At 35.8% G+C, this 21,112-nt stretch overlaps 1 protein-coding gene across 3 annotated transcripts in view; it reads left to right on the top strand.

The window, feature by feature from the left end:
* The window catches only part of LOC145668260 (kelch repeat and BTB domain-containing protein 12-like), a 134,042-nt gene that overhangs the window by 43,398 nt on the left and 69,532 nt on the right, over positions 1-21,112 (top strand). Inside the window, exon 1 of one of the 3 annotated variants that reach the window (XM_081735955.1) lies at positions 19,521-19,605. The exons of the other annotated variants lie outside the window; for them this stretch is intronic. Coding sequence (XP_081592081.1) covers positions 19,578-19,605 — 28 coding nt within the window. The 5' untranslated portion in view covers positions 19,521-19,577. Of the gene's footprint in view, positions 1-19,520; positions 19,606-21,112 lie in introns of those variants that run through there. 3 annotated transcript variants of the gene reach the window in all.

Genomic DNA, 21,112 nt, shown 5'->3' with positions numbered 1-21,112 from the left:
TTTGTTACCTACTTTTCTTCTGCCTACATTTTTCAGTTGAATATCTACTTCGGCCAGCACAAGATTATGATCGGAGAAAATATCATCCCCGGGAAGGGTCTTCGCGTTCTTTAAGCTATTCCGACGCCTGTCCTGAATCATAACATAGTCTATCTGATATCTTCCGCCGTCTATTGGTGCTTTCCATGTATATCTTCTTCTCTTGTGCTGATTGAACCAAGTGTTCCCAATTACTAGTGAATTCTGTCTACAGAAATTCACCAGTCTCTCCCCCCTTTCATTTCTTTCGCCTAAACCATATTTGCCTACGATACTACCTTCTTGTTTTTCTCCCACAACTGCATTGAAATCTCCCATTAGAATTATGCATGCACCTTTCTTCTCCCTATCTATAATTTCTTCTATTTTCTCATAATTTTCCTCTACTTCTTCATTTACATGCGAAGTCGTCGGTGCATATATCTGTATCACCACTAGATCCTTCGTTTTCCCTTTAAGTCTTAACATCATAACTCTATCATCAATAAATTCTACTTTCACTACCTTCACTTTTAAGCGCTTTCCAAGAATTATTCCTACGCCATTATGACCGCCCTTTTCATTACCTGAATAAAACATTCTATATTCTTCGCTGTTCAATACCCCATTACCTTCCCATCTAACTTCACAAACGCCTACCAAATCTAAATTATTTTGTTTCATTTCTTCTTTAAGATTTTCTAATTTTCCTCCCTGTAACATAGTACATACGTTCCATGTCCCTATCCTAAACCTTTTGCTCTTCCTTGTCTTTCTTTCTCTGTCTGTCTTCCCCCCATTATTACTTTCTCGTCCAATAGTCCTTCCCAAGCCATCCCCCTCCCGGAGATCCGAATGGGGGGATATTTTACCTCCGGAACTACATTTTGACCTGCGAAAGATCATTGTTCATATGTTCTCTTTTTGCTGCCAGCAAACTAGGGAAAATAGAGTGGTGGTTCCGTGAAGAGCGTTTTATAACACTTTTATTTCGACGAAGACTTATTTAAGGATAATTTATTTGTACCGTGTAAGAAGTGAACATAAATCAAGAATTATAATTCAATTTATTTCACAAGTAATGATATTCATAATTTCCTCTCTCTGTTTTTAAACACACACACACACGAATAAAAAAACAGAGAAACGAAAGCAACAAGGATAATAGACTGAATTAGTGTGACGTCACTTCCTTTTCGTTGCCATGGTGATCGTCATTTTATTTTCTATACAAACACGAGCGAAGGCTGAGGAATAACGCATAAATGGTGGTGTGTTATGTATTTGATTATAAACATTAATGTAATTGAGCAGAAATGGAACAAGCAATATCCTAGAATTCTTTACTAAAGATTTTCGATATTCTGTAGGCAACAGAAAATTCTTAATCGTAAACGTAAAATTACTAAGGCAAAATAAATGAGCAAATATGATTCGATCAGAGAAAGGGAACAAACCTTATGTGAAGATCGTGTTGATTTGTCTGTATCATGTAATATTACAATTGTGTGCTCTGATCGAATCATATTCACATAAGGTTTGTTCCCTTTCTGTACAAATAATGGATACAAACGTGCTTCTACTTCAGTTCTTCATGTTTGCCTCTACTCTGCCATTTAAATATTTAAATTCACCATTATCATTACGGAAGACACGTAATTTGATTCAAGAGCATTTCGCCTTTTTCTACCAACTTTACTTCGTTCTCAAAGTATTTAAAAATTCTAAATAATTTCACAGCCATTATTTACTCAACACCTCATTTACACACTCACGTTTGTATAGAAAACAAAATGGCGATCACCATGGTAACGGAGAGGAAATGTGACGTCATCCTTACGTGGCCAATAAGAGTGCTTCTTCAGCTATGTATTGGACGAACCTCTTGGGATCGACGAAAATGCATCCACATGGTCTTTCGGTCTTCTCAGAGTGAATAAGTGATTAGTAAATACATCTCTGTTTAAGGGGTATATTCCAGTTTTCTTAAAGCAATTTACTGCCGTTTGCACTGAAGCTGCTTTACGAAAGCTACTATGAAGAGTTTTCCCGACTTGATAAATGGTTACTTTCCGGCCAGGATGATTTATCAACTATTTCCTTACTTCTCCAGAATAGCCATGAAACTAACATCCAGAGGTTGTAATCTCTGGGATGTGTAGTGGAAAGCAGAACAAAATTACATTCCTTTTCTTTGCTAGATTTGATCAGTTATAAGCTCTTGACATGTTAATTGTGACCGTCTAATAGAAGTCACACAGGTTTCTCAGAAGTAGGATTTGCGAACTCTAAATATTTATTAAACCAAACCAAAAATTTTTCTTATTTATCCAGCCACTCCCGTGATACACAACAAATAAACCAAGAAGTGCATCATCCATCAACATATGATTTTCCCTTTTCCTGGGGAAAACAAACATGGCACGCAAAAAAAATTACCAGTCGCGTTTATACATATTTTTGTAGTCACTAAAACTCCTTTTTCAGATGATGTCAAAGCACCTACTTTTTATTATTATTATTATTATTATTATTATTATTATTATTATTATTATTATTATTATTATTATTATTATTATTATTATTATTATTATTATTATTATTATTTTTACAAAGAGCGCAAGCACTTTAGACGGCTTATTGGGTACCATCATGATGCCTGTCTCGTTAACATTATAAATATCATTCAGAGTGAGATGATATTGTTCATAAAAAGACTCCAATAGATCAAAAACTTTTTGACAGTCTCGCGATTAAATCCCTTTGCCCTAACCATAGATGTCTTCTCAGGATCACGCGGAGAAAGGTTAGGGTGCTTCATAGAAAACCGTAAGCCAGTGTTTTCTAGCAATCTTCTTGTCCCTGTTAAACGAGTGGGAAATACCGTTCGCTTTAGTTAACTCGAACGCAAGAGAACGTAAATCGGTTAGTGTCAGGCCAAAAAGACTTTCTTCTAGTGTTAGTATGTACTGGACTGTAATACGCAGCCTCAAGCGGACTGTAATACGCGAACTACAAGTAAATTGTAATGATGTTACATGTCGTCTAAAATGGGGACGTCCCCAATTTGTACTAGCTTCTATGTCCCCGTTTTGGCAGAATGTGACATACATGGAAAAACATGGCTTCCCTATGCTCATAGGTTATATAACCCAATAAGTGAAACGTGTAAACAATAGCTTAAATCTAATGAATGCATTAGTGTATTTACCAAATTTATTTCTACATGTAATCAGGGAGTAAGTCAAATAGTAGAACTGTGACACATCGAAAAATATTTCGCCAAAAACTTCAAAGCAATACATATCCACACTAACTGTACAGTGATGTTTTTATTCATGCCCAAAATGGTGTAATCGTTGTCCTGAACAATAATGCATAGCGTTGCCGCTGTAAGCAGCGCCAATCATGTAAAAACACCATGTCCCCGTTTGAACCGCCGTCCCCGTTTTATACAACTCGCCCCTATTGAACATCGGTACTTCCGTACACCATAGGTGTCTACTACATGGGTATAGCCTTGGCTCCAAGGCTCAAGCATCCATTGGAAATTTTTAATGTGTGCCCATAAAATTAATATCGAAATAACATTTTCATGACATTAGCAAAAACTTAGTGTATGTGACCGCAAGTTTGATTTCATGGGCAGTTGCTTACAGGGGCGGATCCAGGACCGACTTCTGGGGGGAGGGGCGATGGGTTGTCATACTGCTACTTTTAAGGGCTCCAAAGTTTGGGATGGGTTTTATTTATATATATAATATAAGAAAGTTTCCTCTTCTGGGGGAGGGGCGATCGCCTCCTTGGATCCGCCCCTGGTTGCTTATACGTTGGATAATTGTTTATCAACGTAACTTTTAGCCTCCTTCAGTATACGGCACATCGACGCTGGAGAGATATAACATTATACAACAATAAATAACCCATATTAACAAGTGAGAGTGATTTTTTAGACATAGGCAGCTGAGTCGTTTTCAGTTTTCACTCAAATTACTCCTAAATACTAAGATTTTTGATTATAATAATTATTATTTTAATTTCTTCACTCTCTTTTTTGGCCAATATTGCTAAACATATCATCTTCCACCAAGATTTGAATCAACATTTCCCGTCTCGTCAACTAATTTCCCCAACTCGCCAAAGAACTTCTGCCTTGCCAGGAAAATATTTTCCCTCATTTCATATTATATATATATATCACTGAGAGATAAAATACTCGCATTGTATATCTGATAATTCGCCCCGTTCCCATAAAAAGCTTCATTCGAACCCTGAATCGAACAACTGCATCTGTGAAGCAGTGCTGAGTAGGGCTGTGCGTTATCGAAATTTAGATATCGACATTCGATATTTTTCTGATATCGATATCGAATATCGACAATATCGATATCGAAAATATCGAATATCGATATCGAATATCAATATCGACAATATCGAATATCTATATCGACAATATCGATATCGAATATCGACAATATCGAATATCGATATCGACATCAAATATCGATATCGACAACATACAACATTGATACCAACAACATCAAATATGGATATTCAACATATTGATTGGTCTTGAATATTCATGTTGATATAGACAATCTGGTCTCAAAACGTTTCAATGGCAGATATCCTAGAATACTTGTTATTCACAGAAAACAGACTTGTTTTCCTACTAATCCAACACTCTTTCCTCAGAAAAAGTTAATAAAAATAGTCATTTAATTTCTTTCCCAGCTATCATATTGGTCATCATTGCGGAAATAGTGAGAGTGAAACAGGGTAACATAGAATATGCGTGTTTTATTTGTGTGTAGGTGTTTATTTCATGTATGTGCATTTGTGAATGTGCACGTGTAGCGGTATGCGTTTCAGAGAGAGAGAAGTTCTTTCTATAACATAACACATGCTTGCTTTGTATTTTAAGCTCACGCACAAACAATACTTGATCCAGATATGGACGATAGGGGCCGCGGTGGCTCAGTGGTAGAGCGTTCACCTCTGGTGCATGAGGTCCCGGCTTCAAACCATGCTCCCGCCAAATGAACTTTGTGGTGGACAAACAGCGTTGCGTGGGTTTCCTTGGGGTTCTCCCGTTTCCTCTCACTTTCTTCATTCCACCATTTTCATTCATTTCTCATTACCAGAGCCCGTCAAAATATAGCTCTTATTTTCTTGAAATATGGCATAGCAAAATGGCTTTTAAAAATTAAAAACATGGCTTTTATATATATCTTTTATTAAAAATATGGCTTTTATATACAGCTTTTATTTTTCCATTACATTCCAATACTTAGAGATTAAAAACTACAAATGACCATTCTGTGAACAAATATCATTCTTTATTGAACATTGTAATCAAATAGTGTTCAATGTTGGCTGTTGACAAACACAATCTCCTGTCGTTGAGTAAGTACTTCAACTTTGAAAAGTAACGCTCAACGTCTGCTGATGTCACTGGTGCAAATTTGCACGAGATCACGTCCAAATTTGTCCAATTATCTGTGATATTTTCCATAAGTAGAAGCTTTGCTTTGTTCACATAGTGTCTGATCAAGCCAAAGATTTAGTTGGCGAAACTGTAACACGTGTTGAATTTTAATGAAAATATATAGTTTTGATCAGCAAATAATTAGTTTGTATCCAATTATCTGGAAGTGGTTCCAGAGTGTTGAATCCTGCTAGTGCTTGAGCCACTGCTCGCAGGGGCTTCCACCCACAATTTAGGCGCAGAACAGCTCCCATCTTCTTGTTTATTATTTCGCCTGCAGGGCCAATCCATTTGTGCGATGTGAACTTTTCTACCTTTGAAATGGCTGTGGTTAGTTGTATAGACTGACTCTGCAGTTCCTCTATTATTTCTGGGATCTCACCGTAGTTATGTTCTATTGAGATGAGGTGTCTCTGCAGGGTGGGATTCTGAAGAATACTCTTAGCTTTCTTCACACATTCAGCATCCTGCTCCAATTGATCCACAACCTGAAAAACAATTTGGACATGTTCTAAGTTAATCTTCCCTTAGGTTAGATGAAAAATTCTAATAGATCTAAGGATAGCAATGAAAACATTTCCCTCCTATTATTATTATTATTATTATTATTATTATTATTATTATTATTATTATTATTATTATTATTATTATTATTATTATTTCATCAAGTGTTTTAAATATGCTAAGATTTGATTAAGAAGAAAGTAAGAAGTAATTTGTGGGGTAAGAATTTTATCTCTTAATTGGCAATTCATGCATTACGCACGGAACATTTGTACAACAAACTGTTTTCTAAAAATAAAAACATCGAAAGAAAATAAAAGAGTATAAAGAAGACAGTTTTAAAAATTCTTGCCAACTCCTTGCCTTCGTGTTGCTAAACGAAAAGACCAAGTCTTTCCATCACAAGACGTAATTTACTTTTTGCATCTACAAAGCTTCTTTCGTCTGTGTCTGCCAATTGAAAGTGTTACAGATGGAATGTTTTAATAGTTTTTACCTCTTTGAATTATTCTAGATTATTCGCATAGTATGATGTCCCAGGGGGTTAAGATTGGTTCTGGGGGCAAGGGAACATGGGATAACTTGCTCCTAAATATCTCTACTCTTCTCGGTGCCTTTAAGAAAATCTTCTTCCCAAAAGAAATCAACCTATTAATCTCCGGATGCTCTTCTCTCAGGACCTCAGCCACCCTGTGAAGTCCATAGGCCAAACAGGACACATGTACCAATTTTGGGTACAGCATCTTCAGTGTTGTTCCGGCACTAAGCATGTAAGCTGCACTGTCAGTTACAAGCAATAATATCCTTTCAGCAGTATTTGCAGCCCCTTGCCACAGAATGTCTGCAAATAAATTTGTTTCGAAAGTATCTGGGTTACCTTTCGTTTATGAGAAGATTTGGTATGTTTTCAAAGTAGATATTTAAGAGTTGTTGAAACTGTTGATTAAAATTTAATTACTATTTTTCTATAGATAAATGAAATTTTTAAAACATTTGGTTGCAAAATCTTCATTAGAGAAGCTAAAGTAGAAACAATACTACTCTGAAAATTTTAAGAGTTTGTTGCATTGAGCGATAAATTGACAATTTTTGAAATCGCTCAATTATCAGTTTTTTTTTTATGTAGATATGTAGGCAATTAATGCGTTTGAAAAATGTTACAAGAACGAAAATGGAGAAATAGAAAGCGTAATTTTGGAATCTATAATGTTAAAAGTCTTCACCCTACAATTACATTGGGAAGGGAATTTCCGAACATTTTAATTGAGCGCTATATACTTACGTAAAGCTTCTTGTACTGTCTGGGTGATACTAGCTGCATTTGTTTTTTCCAATGGAGCTACATGAATGAGATAGCGTTTTCCAGCTTCAGCACTGTCAATTTTGCAACATTTCACAACATTTGCAACATTACGTCCAAGGGGGTCAGTAGCTTCGTCTACTCTGATCCAAATTCTTGATTCACCGATGTCCTTCCTTATGGCAGCCAGATTCTGAAATTGTCAAAATCATTAGAATACGATTAATTATCACATTTTTTGTCTGTTAATGATTATTTGAAAAAGGAATTTGAATTTAAGTTTTACAGTTACCATCAAAGAAAAATCAAGAAGGAATATCCTGAATCAGGGGCGAACCAAAGGCGAGGAATATCTCCCAATTTTTTTAAAAAAAGTTCAAGCATTGCATTAAAAAACGAAGGAAGAAAACAATGTTAAAAGAAAGCAACATTGGTAAAAAAAAAAATACCCCCTTTCCTTTCCCAAAAAAGTACATATTAGATTCATCTTTGTCCTCGCATTAACCTTTTAGTGATCGAGCTTCTTGTACAATACAAGGCCGATCGTACCGGCCAAATTTTCAGTAAGATGTGGACCGATTTTCTCATGTCTGTATATTAGGTCCTAATATCCGTAGGCAGTTGAAACAAGAAGCAGGATACATATCTTCAGACCTGGTGGGGCAACATGTGAAAACAATACGCCACTGGCGATTTTACTCCCTTGTCTTCAGGTAACTATGTATCCAACGCACACAAAATGGTCCACGAAAATGTTCCTTTATTTGTACTATTAGGAGAAACGAAAAAGTATTTTTTAAACAAAGGAAGTCCTCTTTGTTCCCTTCCACAATGGAAGGAGCGTATTTAGAAAGCGTCTATACCAGAATTGCAAGAAATGGAAAATAATACGATATTTTCAAGTTGACTACATTGATACCAACGACCTTACCTGAACTAAATATATATAAATACTTGGTAAACGAACACTGGTTTGGCAGTTAGAAATAATTTTTGGCAGTAAACTTTTGTTTACATAAATTTCTACTGTTAATTGTTGGTACTTGTTGGTCTTAGCTCTTCGTGAATTGTTGGTACTGTTCGCCGTAACGTAGAAACACTCGGGATTTTCTCGGTTCAGTACTTATCCAAATAATAATAATAATAATAAAATAATAATAATAATAATAATAATAATAATAATAATAATAATAATAATAATAAAAACACGAAGAGGCCCATTTTCCAATTTTTAGAGTGAAATCCCATCCTCTAGAATGCTCGAACCAAGTCCTCAAATTGTTTTTGTTCCTTAGGAGTTTCTATTTCTGTCAGTAACTTCTGTTTTTGCCCGCCTCGAAGCAACTTACTCTGGTGTACCATGGATTGTTTGTGTTGAACTAATTCACATTTCTTCTTGAATTCAAACTGAAATAAAGAAGTAATGCTATTACTCGTAGCTCAGTAGCACGTATATTTACATGAAAACATGTTTGTGAGTATCGACAAAAAGGAAACAAAACTCTGTACTGTAAGATTTTCCTTGAACACTTGTTGATAAATCGAGAAATAAGTTGAGTGCTGAACTTTTACAACAGTAAAATTGTTCCGTTATTTTTGAAAGTATGACATGGACTGTACAGTTTCAATCAATTATTCTTTTAGGAGCTTTCCCTTGGTATTTCTTTGTTGTACAGGACAATAAATGTATATTTTCGTTACTTTAATGGCAGCTTATAAATAGGTGTACACTAAATTCAAACGGAAGCTTTGCTGCCAAAAAATAAAAATGTTGTAAACTCCTAATGAATTCTTCAAATTAGTAATTGTAAAAAATCTTAAATCAGTCTAAACTAAATATTATCCCTGTGTAAATATAAAAAAGAATAGAAATAATAAATTTTGTACAAAAAAAAAAAAACGGTATCACAGAAAGGAAAGCTAATAAATTTCGTCAATACTTACAGTTTTCAAGCAAAGTTTGCAGTTTGTTTCTTCGCCGTTGGCCTTGATATTATCATCTTCTGCTGCCCACGTCTTCACTACGGCTGACTTCGGTAACGAAATCTTCGGCATTTCAATAAGTTTCCACTGAACACACAAAACTTAAATACGGATTGCAAACTGTTTCAAAGAAGTAGTAGCTATTTGTGGTTACTGAGCGATTTCCACACTGACTTGCGATAGTGTTGTTCTTTGTTTAGTTTGAACTGACCTCGTGGGTAAGTAGAAAAGATGAAATAGTTGAAACGGAATCACGCAAGCGAGAATTTCCACTCGCTGCTGTTTTCCGCTGTCTGTTTCGGGTTTTCGTGTTGTGCGTAATCCTCATCCCCGTGTTTAACTTGTGCTGAAATATTCGAAATGCTTGCACTTAAAGAAATGATATTTATCCGAATTGGAAAAGAAACATTAATTAGGAAACATTTATACGATACGACTTGCTTCATTTGCAGAATATCTATTGAAAATTGCTTTAAAATATTGCTTTTATTCGGAAATATGTTTTTTATCGTGGGAATAGACAAAATATAGCTTTTATGGCTTTTTAAATGTATGTGGGAAATATGTTGGACCCCACAAATCGCCTACATACGAAGTTTCAAGATGATCAGAACGTTAGGAAAAAACATGGCAAAATGGCATTTGACGGGCTCTGCTCATTACCACCGTCTCTTTTAGCCTAACCGGCATAAACGTGGGACGTAAAACTCAAAAATTTCATTTCATTTCAGAGATGGACGTACCCGATCAACAAAAACAAAATCGGGAAATTCCCGTTTCTCTTTTGTGTTAATCATTTGATGCCTTACTGCAACAGGAAATTGATGCATATCTTTCAGTGCCATCTAGACAGTGGTGCTATTCAGCCGGTTCGCACCGGTTTGCTAGAACTGGTTGTTAATATATTTCGAGTTTGCTAAACCGTTTGTTATACCCAGACATAACAGTAAATTTTACCCCGTTATACCAAAGAACGAGCAAGTTTCAGTTTGTTTAGCTTTGTTCTTAAAAATTGTTACAGCTACAGGCTTAGATATATGATCTCTCAGAACAAGGTATAAGCGATTTTTTCTTAATTTCAAATGGGCTGGTTAGATATCAAGAATGAAAACTGGGATCACATCAGTGCTGTGGTGAGGGTTATTTCCATTTGAAATGCATACATACCATTATCAACAATTGTTGATCCATTGCCAAGTTAAGGTGTTTCCAATACTTCTTGACAAACATCTATTTTGGATAATTCGTTTCCAAGATATTCGCAGTGCTACCTAATTTCGTCACAACACCTTATATTAGGTTGCTGTCTACTTGTCACTTGTGGCATCCAGTAAAAAATTTGCTATTGTCTATCTTATATGATTTGCTTCCTAAGAGAGAGGGAGAGAGACATCTATCTACTATCTCTTTCTCATATATATAACCAGTTGTTAGAAAATTAGAATAGCACCACTGTCTACATATATGGAAGAAAACCTCCTTCACTGGAGGAAATCTCATGACAGTAACTTTCCAAAATTAGCTCTTCTGGCTCGTAAGTGTTTGTGTAGGTGCCAGCGTTCTATCGGCAAGAGTATTTAGTTGTGGATGCAATATCGTAACTGTTGCTAATACTTCACTTAGTGCAGAACATTCGAAATAATTTATTTTCTTTCCATGAATAAAAAAGCTCGTTCCTAAATAGCAGTGTCATGAACTTCAATGCATCATACATTTCTAGTTGAAAACTCAGTGCTAATAGGCATATTTCTAAATAAGACAGTTATTGTTCATTTTTCTCTGTGTGTGTCATGTATGTGTTTGTGTTCTTCTAAGTTAATCCATTGGCTTTACAAATTTAACACTTGGACTTATTCTTTTGTAGTGTTCTATTTTAATATTCAATTAAGAAACACGCGATCAATCGAGATCTCTTTCATGTTATTATTAAATTGATAATATTTTGTATTAAAGAGCTTTACGCAAAGACGTGACATCTCCCACATGAACTGGAGAGATTTCTTGTTATTGGTTTTGTGCAAATTCATATCTAAAAGTGTTGATGTTTTCATTAAATTTAGGCTAAAGCTTAGGTCTTATACCATTATTCAGTTTTGCTTATGAAATCAATTTAGAAAGGTTCTAAGTCATTCCTAATAATAGTGCACCTAATAATGCATATTTTAATACTTAAATCCAAAGAAATAGAGAAGTGTTGATACTACCTAAACAGAATGGGCCTTATGCAGAGTCGTTTTGACTCGCGATTAGTGCCATACTAAAGAGTTCGATTAACATCAGTTTCCTGCAGTGGTCAGACGTTTAGTATGATGCTAATCATGTAGTGAAATGACAGAATGGAGGCTTTTGTTTGTTTTAGTGGGCTGAGTTATGTGGCTCAACTTATATCTAGTAACCACATACAAATAAACAGAAAATTACTACTTTGCACAGAAATTACTACTTTGTTTCCCTGTCTGTTTAGTTTTAAGCAAATATTAGCACTGGCATTTGATTCTTCACTCGCAATGGCAATTCAGCACAAACATTAATTGTAGTGAGCATATCAAGTTGACTCGGTTAAGGAGAGCAGCCATGTTAATGATGAGAAATATTTTGGAGGGCATAACTCCCCGGCTCTGCACTGGTTTTGGCTTTATCTTCAAAAGGAACAGCATTTCTGCCCAATACAATTTTTGCACAAAGTTTGGTTTGATAGTGCAGCCGATAATATAAGTTAAATATGCAACATTTAGGTGGATTAAGTAGACGTAGAAACATCCCTACCCCACCGCCGATTTGGACTATCTTCAAAAGGAACCAAATTTTTAACCCATACTAATCCTGTGTAAATTTGGTTTAATTCTGTTAAGAAATGAAGTAAACAAAGAAATTACATATTAACATGGAATGTTGGGGTGCATAGTCTCCCAAGCCCTACATTAATTTAACTCATGAAATGGTCGTTTTTCTGCCTCATATACGAGTATCGTGCAGTTTGGTTTCATTCGATTAAGAAATGCAAATGCAGCTGCTAACGAGAGCCAAAAAGCGTTAGGGTCTATATATATAAAGCAAAACCCGCCGCGGCTTTTTCGAGGCAGTGTCAAACACCAATATCGAATATCGACAATATCAATATCGAATATCGATTTCAACAACATTGATATCAATATTAAATATCGTTATCGACGATATCGGAATCAATATCGAATATCGACGATATCGGTTATCGATATCGAATATCGACGATATCGGATATTGATATCGAATATCGACGATATTGGATATCGACATCGAATATCGACGATATCCATATATCGACGTCGATATTTTTGTGATATTGATTATCGATATAAGCTTATATCGATATATCGCACAGCCCTGGTGCTGAGTTGATTTTAACATCCCTTTAAGCACCGAGGCTGTGTGAGACGTGGACCTACTGATTAACGTGGAATCCGAAACACATGAGCTCCGCTGGAAATTGAACCCGGGTTTCCAACGCCAAAGGCGCGTATACTAACGGCTTAGCCACGAAGGAGCTCATCTGTAAAGCAGTGTAAGCAAAAAAGAAAAAAACACACACAGGCTAGAAGTTTGCGCAACTTGGGATCAAAACATTCTCAATGGAGTAAACGTAAACGTCAATCAAAGTGGGCCTCTGCTTATTCATCACTTTGTTAATATTCCTTCTATTACTATTCCGGTTATAGTTAAGGAGCCGTACTTCCCATTTAGGGAAGGACGAGAAACGCCATACTTTCAGGAATTATTCATTGACTATCTAGGATGTTAAAAAGTAGGTAATAGACTGAGTTCTTGCCCTTGTACTTAGGGTGTTTAGGTAGTGCAACAGTAAGATGTATCCTCGTGCACGGGAGATGAGAAGTAGCTGTTCTTAACTATTACCTACTATACCTAACTGATACATTGTATTTGTTTCTACACCACGAAAGCGATATACTGTTTTTACCAGTCATAGAATGTGCACCCAATCCAGTGCTGAAATAGACACCTGTAACGAAAGCTGAAATCAACCGCCTGGCACTCGAAGCTGTTGGAGCTGTGCTAGAGCTGTTTCACGCGGCCTGCAAATTATGACCTTCAACTATGTTTTAGTAACCAAATCAATGCCAAGGCACAAACAACATAACTTCTTATATGAAGTCAACAAAAGAAAAAAAAGAAAGACATCTAACTTTCTGGTTTCAAACTGATGAATAACAACAATAATAACCCAAACATTAATTAACTAGAAAACATAACAAGCCAAAAAAAAAAAAAAAAAGTGAGCTCTCCTTGATTAATGTTTTTTAATTTCAATGAGGCTGTGAAATATGTCATTATCTTCGTAAACTATTTATACTGTATATCAATGTAAATAGAGTTCTTTAAACAAAAGGAGGCTCTGCACTAGAACGCTTACCACTGACTTGTTTGATCCGATTCCTGCTCCCGACAAATAGGCTTTTGGTGAAAAAACACTGTAGGTGTGGTTGTTCTTAAGGTTCTCCCGTTTCCTCCCACTTTCTTCATCCCACCTCACCATTATCATGTATCTCGTCGTCACATTCTCCCTTACATTGATATACAATCATGGGACGTTAAACTAAAAACAAAAAAAAAAAAAAAAAGAAAGAAAAGAAATACATTTTCTTTCAAATATCCTAGTAAAAATACGTTTTCTAGACTACACAAGTGACTCCGTGCAGCGTGGTTGCTAACGCTCTCGCCTTCGGTACGAGCGGTCCGGGTTCGATTCCGGTTTGGGCACTCGGTCGAAAAAGTATCAAAAGCATTTAAGTTCAGCTATCCTAAATTATACCACTCATGAAAATTATAGGTACCATTCATAATTTTGAAGATGGAATCGTATCATATTCAGATTTCTTTCAATGTAAACTGTCGATGCTTTGAAGGGACATATACGATTCATTGCAAAGGTTTTCAGACTACAAAATAAAGAAAGTGAGTTAATACTTAGCTATAGATACGCATACACAACTTTACATTTCGTGGGGGCGGGGAGTTTAGCCATCCCAGTCCAGACTCCAGACCAACTCGGTATTCATCAAGGCCCTTAAGCATCATTCTCCGATGCAAGGCACACCTTGCTGTAATTCTTATAATTTGTGTATGTTAGTAATAACTAATTAGTAGATTAAGACGTACCAGGCCTGGTTAATAGTTTAGTAGTGTATATATTGTGTATATATGTACTTATCCATATTCATATTTTTTATTCTTGTAAATTTCTTGTATTCAATTTAGTGAAATTACTATAGTTGGAAACACTTCTCAGGGGAACGTGAAACGATGTAGTTTGAATTAGGAGAAGAAATTTTTTTGGGTGAGGTAAACTCATAGTCCCCACTCCCGCAAAAGATTCCTTGATCGAGAATTGCTCAACAGCTATAAAAAGGGGCGGACTTTCAAGTTAAGGCATTCTGAAAGGAATCCTCCAAAGTGATGGAGCCGTGTTTTTCTTTATGTTTCTCAGAATAAGAGAAACAGTTTTCACTAGAGTATATCTTTAGGTGAATTATTGTCTAACTTAGAAATGTTGGTTTTAATTCCGAGAGCGGATAGGATTCGTAAATTAAAAGGAATAATGATTTGGGTAACTCGGATTTAAGGAGTTTTGGAAGGGATCGCGAAATGTAATTATCGTGTGAATTCTGGCTATTTGAATATGGGTTTTGTATAATTAAGGTGCGAGGAGAAGCGTGTAGGGAAATTAAAGAATATTTTATTCAGGACTAAAGATTTAATGTTGAACAAATTGTTCTCTCGTTTATCACAGAACGACGAGAAAATTAAGTTTAAGTGAACTAAGAGATGTTCACAGGGTAATTAAATGGGTACTCGACTATTAATCGATCGAAGATTCCTTTAAGGATCTTAAACTTAGTTTCAAACGGAGTCTTGAAACATAGACGAAGCTGATAGAGTTTCCTACCACTTGATTTAACCTCGGATCCAGTTTACGGGTCCAAAATAACCTTACCGAAACCTACACTACTTTTAATAATTAACTAGTTCTTTCCCAGTGAAGCACAGTTCATATAAGAAGTTGTTTCACGCTTAGGGCAACTAGGTGAAGCATACTATAAGTAATTAGTATAGATGATAGAAAAAAATGAGTAGATTTGTCAGCTTGTAAGAGAACGTGAGGCAAATTACTCCAAAAGCCAATCCCTAATTAGAGATCACTATATGTATTCTAGAGCAGTTCAAATTAAGAATTTAAATAGGAACGTTCTGAGTGGGAGCATTTAGAGAAGAAATAGACAACTTATTACTATTGAACCAATTAAACTTCCTTAATAATTTACCCAATAAAGTGTTAATTATAAAAAGAAAGACTATGTTTTCTAATTTTTAAAAAATCGTTCCCGGAAAGGGTGAATTTTCTCGAGCAGCTTTACCCTAGACGACGTTAATTAAATTAAAAGGCGAGCAATTTTATATGCAATCTCGCTGTCTCAATTAGCCAAAGGAAAGAGAGAGGAGGACACCAAGGTTAAGGGTTGATAAGAAACTTAGTTTAGTATTAATATATATATAATTTTTTCTGTAACTTTTAAATTGGAGGAAGGAAAAATAGGGAAGGATAAAGAAGACCATATTGCACCAGGTGGGCCCTTGTACTCCCAGTCCGCCTCTGATGATATCTGCCTCTTCATGAAAGGTTTGTAAATTGACTCAATCTATGATGAAACCACATTTTATTCTGTTAGTGATGGATCCTGATTGGTTATGATAAGAGTGTTCCCTAGGCACAATCTTTCCACACCTATTCGTTAAGATTGCCTTTTGTGCAGGAAGTGGGTTTCCTCTGTCAAAATAAACCTCCTTTCAGACTTCCTCTCTCGAGCAGCCTCCTTCTCTCTCTTTCGAGGATGATTTAATACTATATTTGTAATATCTGTCGAAAATTAAGTTGACGTCTGCTTCTAGCAAATGTGTAATGACTTTACCACAGAAATTTTGCAAGAAAATTCTGGCAGTTCCTCTCGCTGGCAGTTCACTACCCACAGATATACACAATCATCAATAATAATCAGTGAAGGTTTGCTATAATCTCTTGATGACATGGGTATGGCCATGCTAGTCATTGGCGTCTCTGGCATGTAAAATTTGGGGGGGACATCAAAGGAAATGATCTAACTGCTAGTATCTCAGTGGAATTTTAGATTGTGTCACTTCAAAATATTGGGGGGACGCGTCCCCCCCATCCCCCCGCCAGAGACGCCCATGATGCTAGTCTTTAAAACAGATTTGCCTTTAGCTTCTCGAATATGGCTATCACCTGTAAACATCGATGGAGATACTGCAGCAAGTTCATATTTTGATATGTCAAGAATGTTTGTTTATTTGTGTACCTGAAGGGCTACAGTTCTGGAATAGAGTAACGTTGTGTCTATTGCAACATAAGTTTTAGGTTCGGTACTTTTACTCCTTTCATTGATTTTGATAACGTTTCTATGAAGAGGCGCATAAAATCCATCTGGCAAAATTTGCTCAAATTTGAAGACCACAGATTTTCCTGTTTCGTAAGCACTGTCTACATTTGCCTCATGCATTGAGAAAAAAAATGTATGTACCGTACTTAAAATCGTATGTTACATTTGTAAATCCTGTAGTTTTTGGACTTAAAGTGTTCCATCTGTAGTACTTTCCGCATGAAACAATATAGGCGGTCAGGATCTCACATACAATAACATATAGATGACGAAAGTAACATACATATATGTATGTAACATAAGGAAGACTGTTAGGTTCCAGACACCCTGCAACGTCATGATATAACAACTACGGGCAGTGCCTATGTAGCATATGGATAAAGTATGTTCCGTACACTGAGAAGAATACATTATCTGGACAGCGGTATATTGTACAAATACAAGGATTAGTTATGTTTACTAAGGAAATCTGTACGGAGCGTACTTTATCCATATACTACACAGTTATTATAGGGAGCTTGCTTGTTTACCAGCGGAGGCTGAGGTAGAGGGGGAAGAATTTCAACATTTTCCCCCCCAATCTTGGGACACTCCCTTACCCTTCTTCTATATGTCAGCGTTGCCAGGGGTAGAAAATTGTCACGTGAATGTCATTCTGAAGAGTTAGTGTGAGTTGGTTATTTGTTAAGTTCTGTTGTGGTTGCGGTTTTGTTGCTTATTATTCATTTGACAATGGCTTCTCAGCGTATGAGGGCAAACTATACACAGCGAAGCTAGAGAAGTAATGTTAGACCACTCCGTGACACGGGTGGTTTTAAAATATAGGTGATCAATATGCAAAATGTACCCAAATACGGTAACTGCTTATTCAAATTTGTAAATGACGAGTTTTAAAGAAATCTTTCTATAGGGATTGCATAATTTGCATAAACTCTTTAATTAAGTGAGCATTAGGTGAATTTTTGACAAAACACTGGCAACCGTGCCCAGGACCGTCGAGTGACCGTTTCTTGGTGACGGGGGTGGGGCACCTGTAAATCAAATCTGAATTCCTCAGCCTCGCATTAAAGCCAGCTCCCTATAATACAATTTATTATTCACCTAACTTGCAGTGTTGCCACGTAATAAGTAAAAGAATCGCGAGAAGGAACATTTTTAGGGAAATTTTCTTAAATATCCTTCAATTATTTTTCCTTCGTACATAAAAATGTCACGTTCATTACGTAAACTGAAAGCCTACACTCTTACAAACCGATCGAGATATAATGTGTTCCAGTGTTGCACTGACGGTCTGATCTACGGGCATTTAAAGAGATCCAATCGATGTCTGTAAAAATCCAGGGGCACCAAAGGGTTTGGGACCCCAGAACCCAGGTGTTGCACTTATATGTTGACCAACAACTATTTTTTTTTTTTTTATTCTAAGGACCCTAAGGAACATTACTAATATAGTAGCAAATATTCCCCAAGGAGGGGAGTTATAACTCCCTTGGCCTACGGTCTAATAAGTGTCTTCATAAAGAAGGTATTTATGGGGGAAGAACTTTCTAGGACGAGAAGAATTTTTGCCGTGTCTACTTTCGACATGTGAATTTCTGTCCATATTCTACAATTGAAATAACATTTATAAACTTGTAATTAACATTTATAAAGTACATTCAGCTTAATGGCTATCAAATGCAACTTAAAGTAACATAAATACCACGAATAGAACTGAAATAAGATTATTACAACGATTAACAGAATTAAATCAATAAATTGAGAGAAAAAGGCGGAGCACTAGTAGGAGTAGATCACCGCCCGCTGGAGTCACTCTTCCAGTGTTGCCACAGTCCTAGCTCTGGAGAGGGCTGAAAAATAGTACCAAATTGAAGCAAAAAGGGCTGAATTGATTATTTTATACGCGTGTAATACATGACTATATACCACGAAACTAAAAGAGATAAATTTCTAGAACACTCCGCCCTCTTCCAAGACTCCAAATCAAGACTCCAAATCAAGAATTACTTTTTAAAAGCATCCAAATAGGAGGACCCTGAACAACCGTGGAAGTAGATGAAACTTTTTTTTTTCGCACGTAGGAAGTATAACAGAGGGCACAAATTAAAACGGAAAACAGTTATCATCTTCCGTTGTAAGGAAACCAAACGCGCCTCTATTTCAAAGTGACCGATAAACGAAAACGGTATGGTGTCCATATAGGCCTATGAAAAAATATATAAAACGCGGAACAAATCGATCGTCTCCGAGTTCGTGTCTAAACAGTACGTTATAATAAAATATTAAAATATAAATTATTGCACCTTGTTCTTGCTTATTTCTAGCGTCCATCTAGCGTCATTTGTTTCCTGGTATAGTTTAAATTACGAATTTTCCTCACGCAGTTCGTAGCGTTATGCGGCGCAACGTCACAGAATGAATATTCAACAGCACTTTTTAGTCCAACACACGGTATGAGTAACGTGAGAAGTAGGGAAACTGAAAATATGACAAGTATTTGATAATTGGTGCTGAATTGGGTAGAATTGTACCAACTTTTTTACAAAAGGGGCTGAAAATGCCAGCGTGGTATCAACGGGCCAATGAATGACAAAAAGTGATGAATTTGGTACAATTGTACCAAGTGTGGCAACACTGCACTCTTCTCTCGCTCGCTCTCTCGGGCGGTGGAGTAGATATAATCTTGACAGTTAAAGTTTTCTCACTGTAATATTCATCAAATTGGTCTGTTACAACAATTTAATTTTTTTAAACAATTACAGCTATGGGAAGATGTATGTTTCCGTGACAGCAACTAACTCAATAGTAGGCAGAAAAATTCTAAATTAATGTCGCGATGAAAAGAAATGCTTTTGATGCATTTGGTAAGGATCTTCAAACTACATTTTAAAAGTCTTTAGTTAGTTGTAGAAATCATTATAGATTCGTATTTAAATATTATAATCAGTAACTTCGACTCACAATCAGATACTTCAAATCAATTCCCTGGCTTCTCTAGCCTCTTGGAGGCCGCAGGAATGTTAATAGTTATAATAAATTGCAACAAGGAGGAAAAATCTGATCAATAAACATGAAAGTCGGGAAATTGTAAAGTCCCAACAGAGTCATGTCGCACAGTGGAATATTTGACCCTAAAATCTGGACAAAAGTCGAAAAAATAAAATTTTAAAAATACATGAAATAAAGTTATTTTTTGTTCTTAGATAAATTCGTAGATGGATCTTGTAAACATAATAAATTCCGTTATTAAAATATAAAATGAACGTAAATAATAATGGCTAAAGCCACTCAATTTTTCTGGCCAAGCGATTTTAAATTAGTGTGGCCGCGAGTGCAGTTTTTGATGTATTAATTTTAGTAGTTGTATTAAAGTCATTATCAACAAAAATTGTATTGTTTTAAAAGGCATTGATAGAGGTTTTAATTTTATGATATGTGAAAATTTTAGCTCTAAGTCTTGGTGGTTAAATATGTAATAAAATGTAAAGGGCCTTTTGCAAGAAAAAATGTAAAGTTTACAAGTTAGGAAATGTTTTTGTTTATGTTCTGAGTCTAGTTGATCAATGATTCATTTTGCATTTAAAAGTTCAACTTTTGTTAACTTAGCCCAAGAATAAAATTTTGCCCCAAATTGTCCCATGAAAATAATATATTTATAAATTATATCTAATTTGGTTTTTACGTGAGTTCAGAAGTCCTTACAGCAGTTTCCTCACATAAACCTATGAGTTCAATCTTTAGTTGATTGAGTTTATAAAGAAAAGTAGAATTAATTTATTCAAGTAGGGTTTCATGCAATTAATTCGATAATAAATGACATGTACTGAAACTTTTTAAATTCATAAACTGCACCATGAATTATGACGCATGAAATTCGTTATCTGTCTTTGTTTGGATTGTCTGTCCTTCATACAAGGATAAGGTTTTTCGAATCAGTATTACACTTAGTCTACAAAATCTCTATTAGACTATGGCAAACTGAATCAGAAAAAGGGAAAACCATAGATAGAGAGACGAAGAAAAGAAATCCAAATCAGGTGGACGTCCCTAAATTAAGCAAGGCCATGCCAATACGAACGATGAGAACACTTCAAGGGTTTTTTTTTTTTTTTTTTTTTTGACCACGAAACTGCTACTCGATTAACTGGTGTGGATTTGAACTTTTAAAAAAAATCAAGATTATTCTGGAGGCAATTTGGCTATTGCCATAAAATAGACGTGGAGAAATTTCAGAACTTCGCTACTGCCACTGCAGAATATTATTGGTACCCGATTACTACAACCCTACATAAAGTTTTAACTCATGGCCCAGCAATCATGAAACATGATATTTTGCCTATTGAGCAATTCTCAGAGGAAGCAGCTGAGGAT

This window comes from Thermobia domestica, chromosome 13, assembly GCF_964235325.1.
Source record: "Thermobia domestica chromosome 13, izTheDome1.hap1.1, whole genome shotgun sequence".
NCBI lineage: Eukaryota > Metazoa > Arthropoda > Insecta > Zygentoma > Lepismatidae > Thermobia > Thermobia domestica.
The sequence above is the reverse complement of the archived record's forward strand: the minus strand, read 5'-3'. Positions and strand labels throughout refer to the sequence as shown.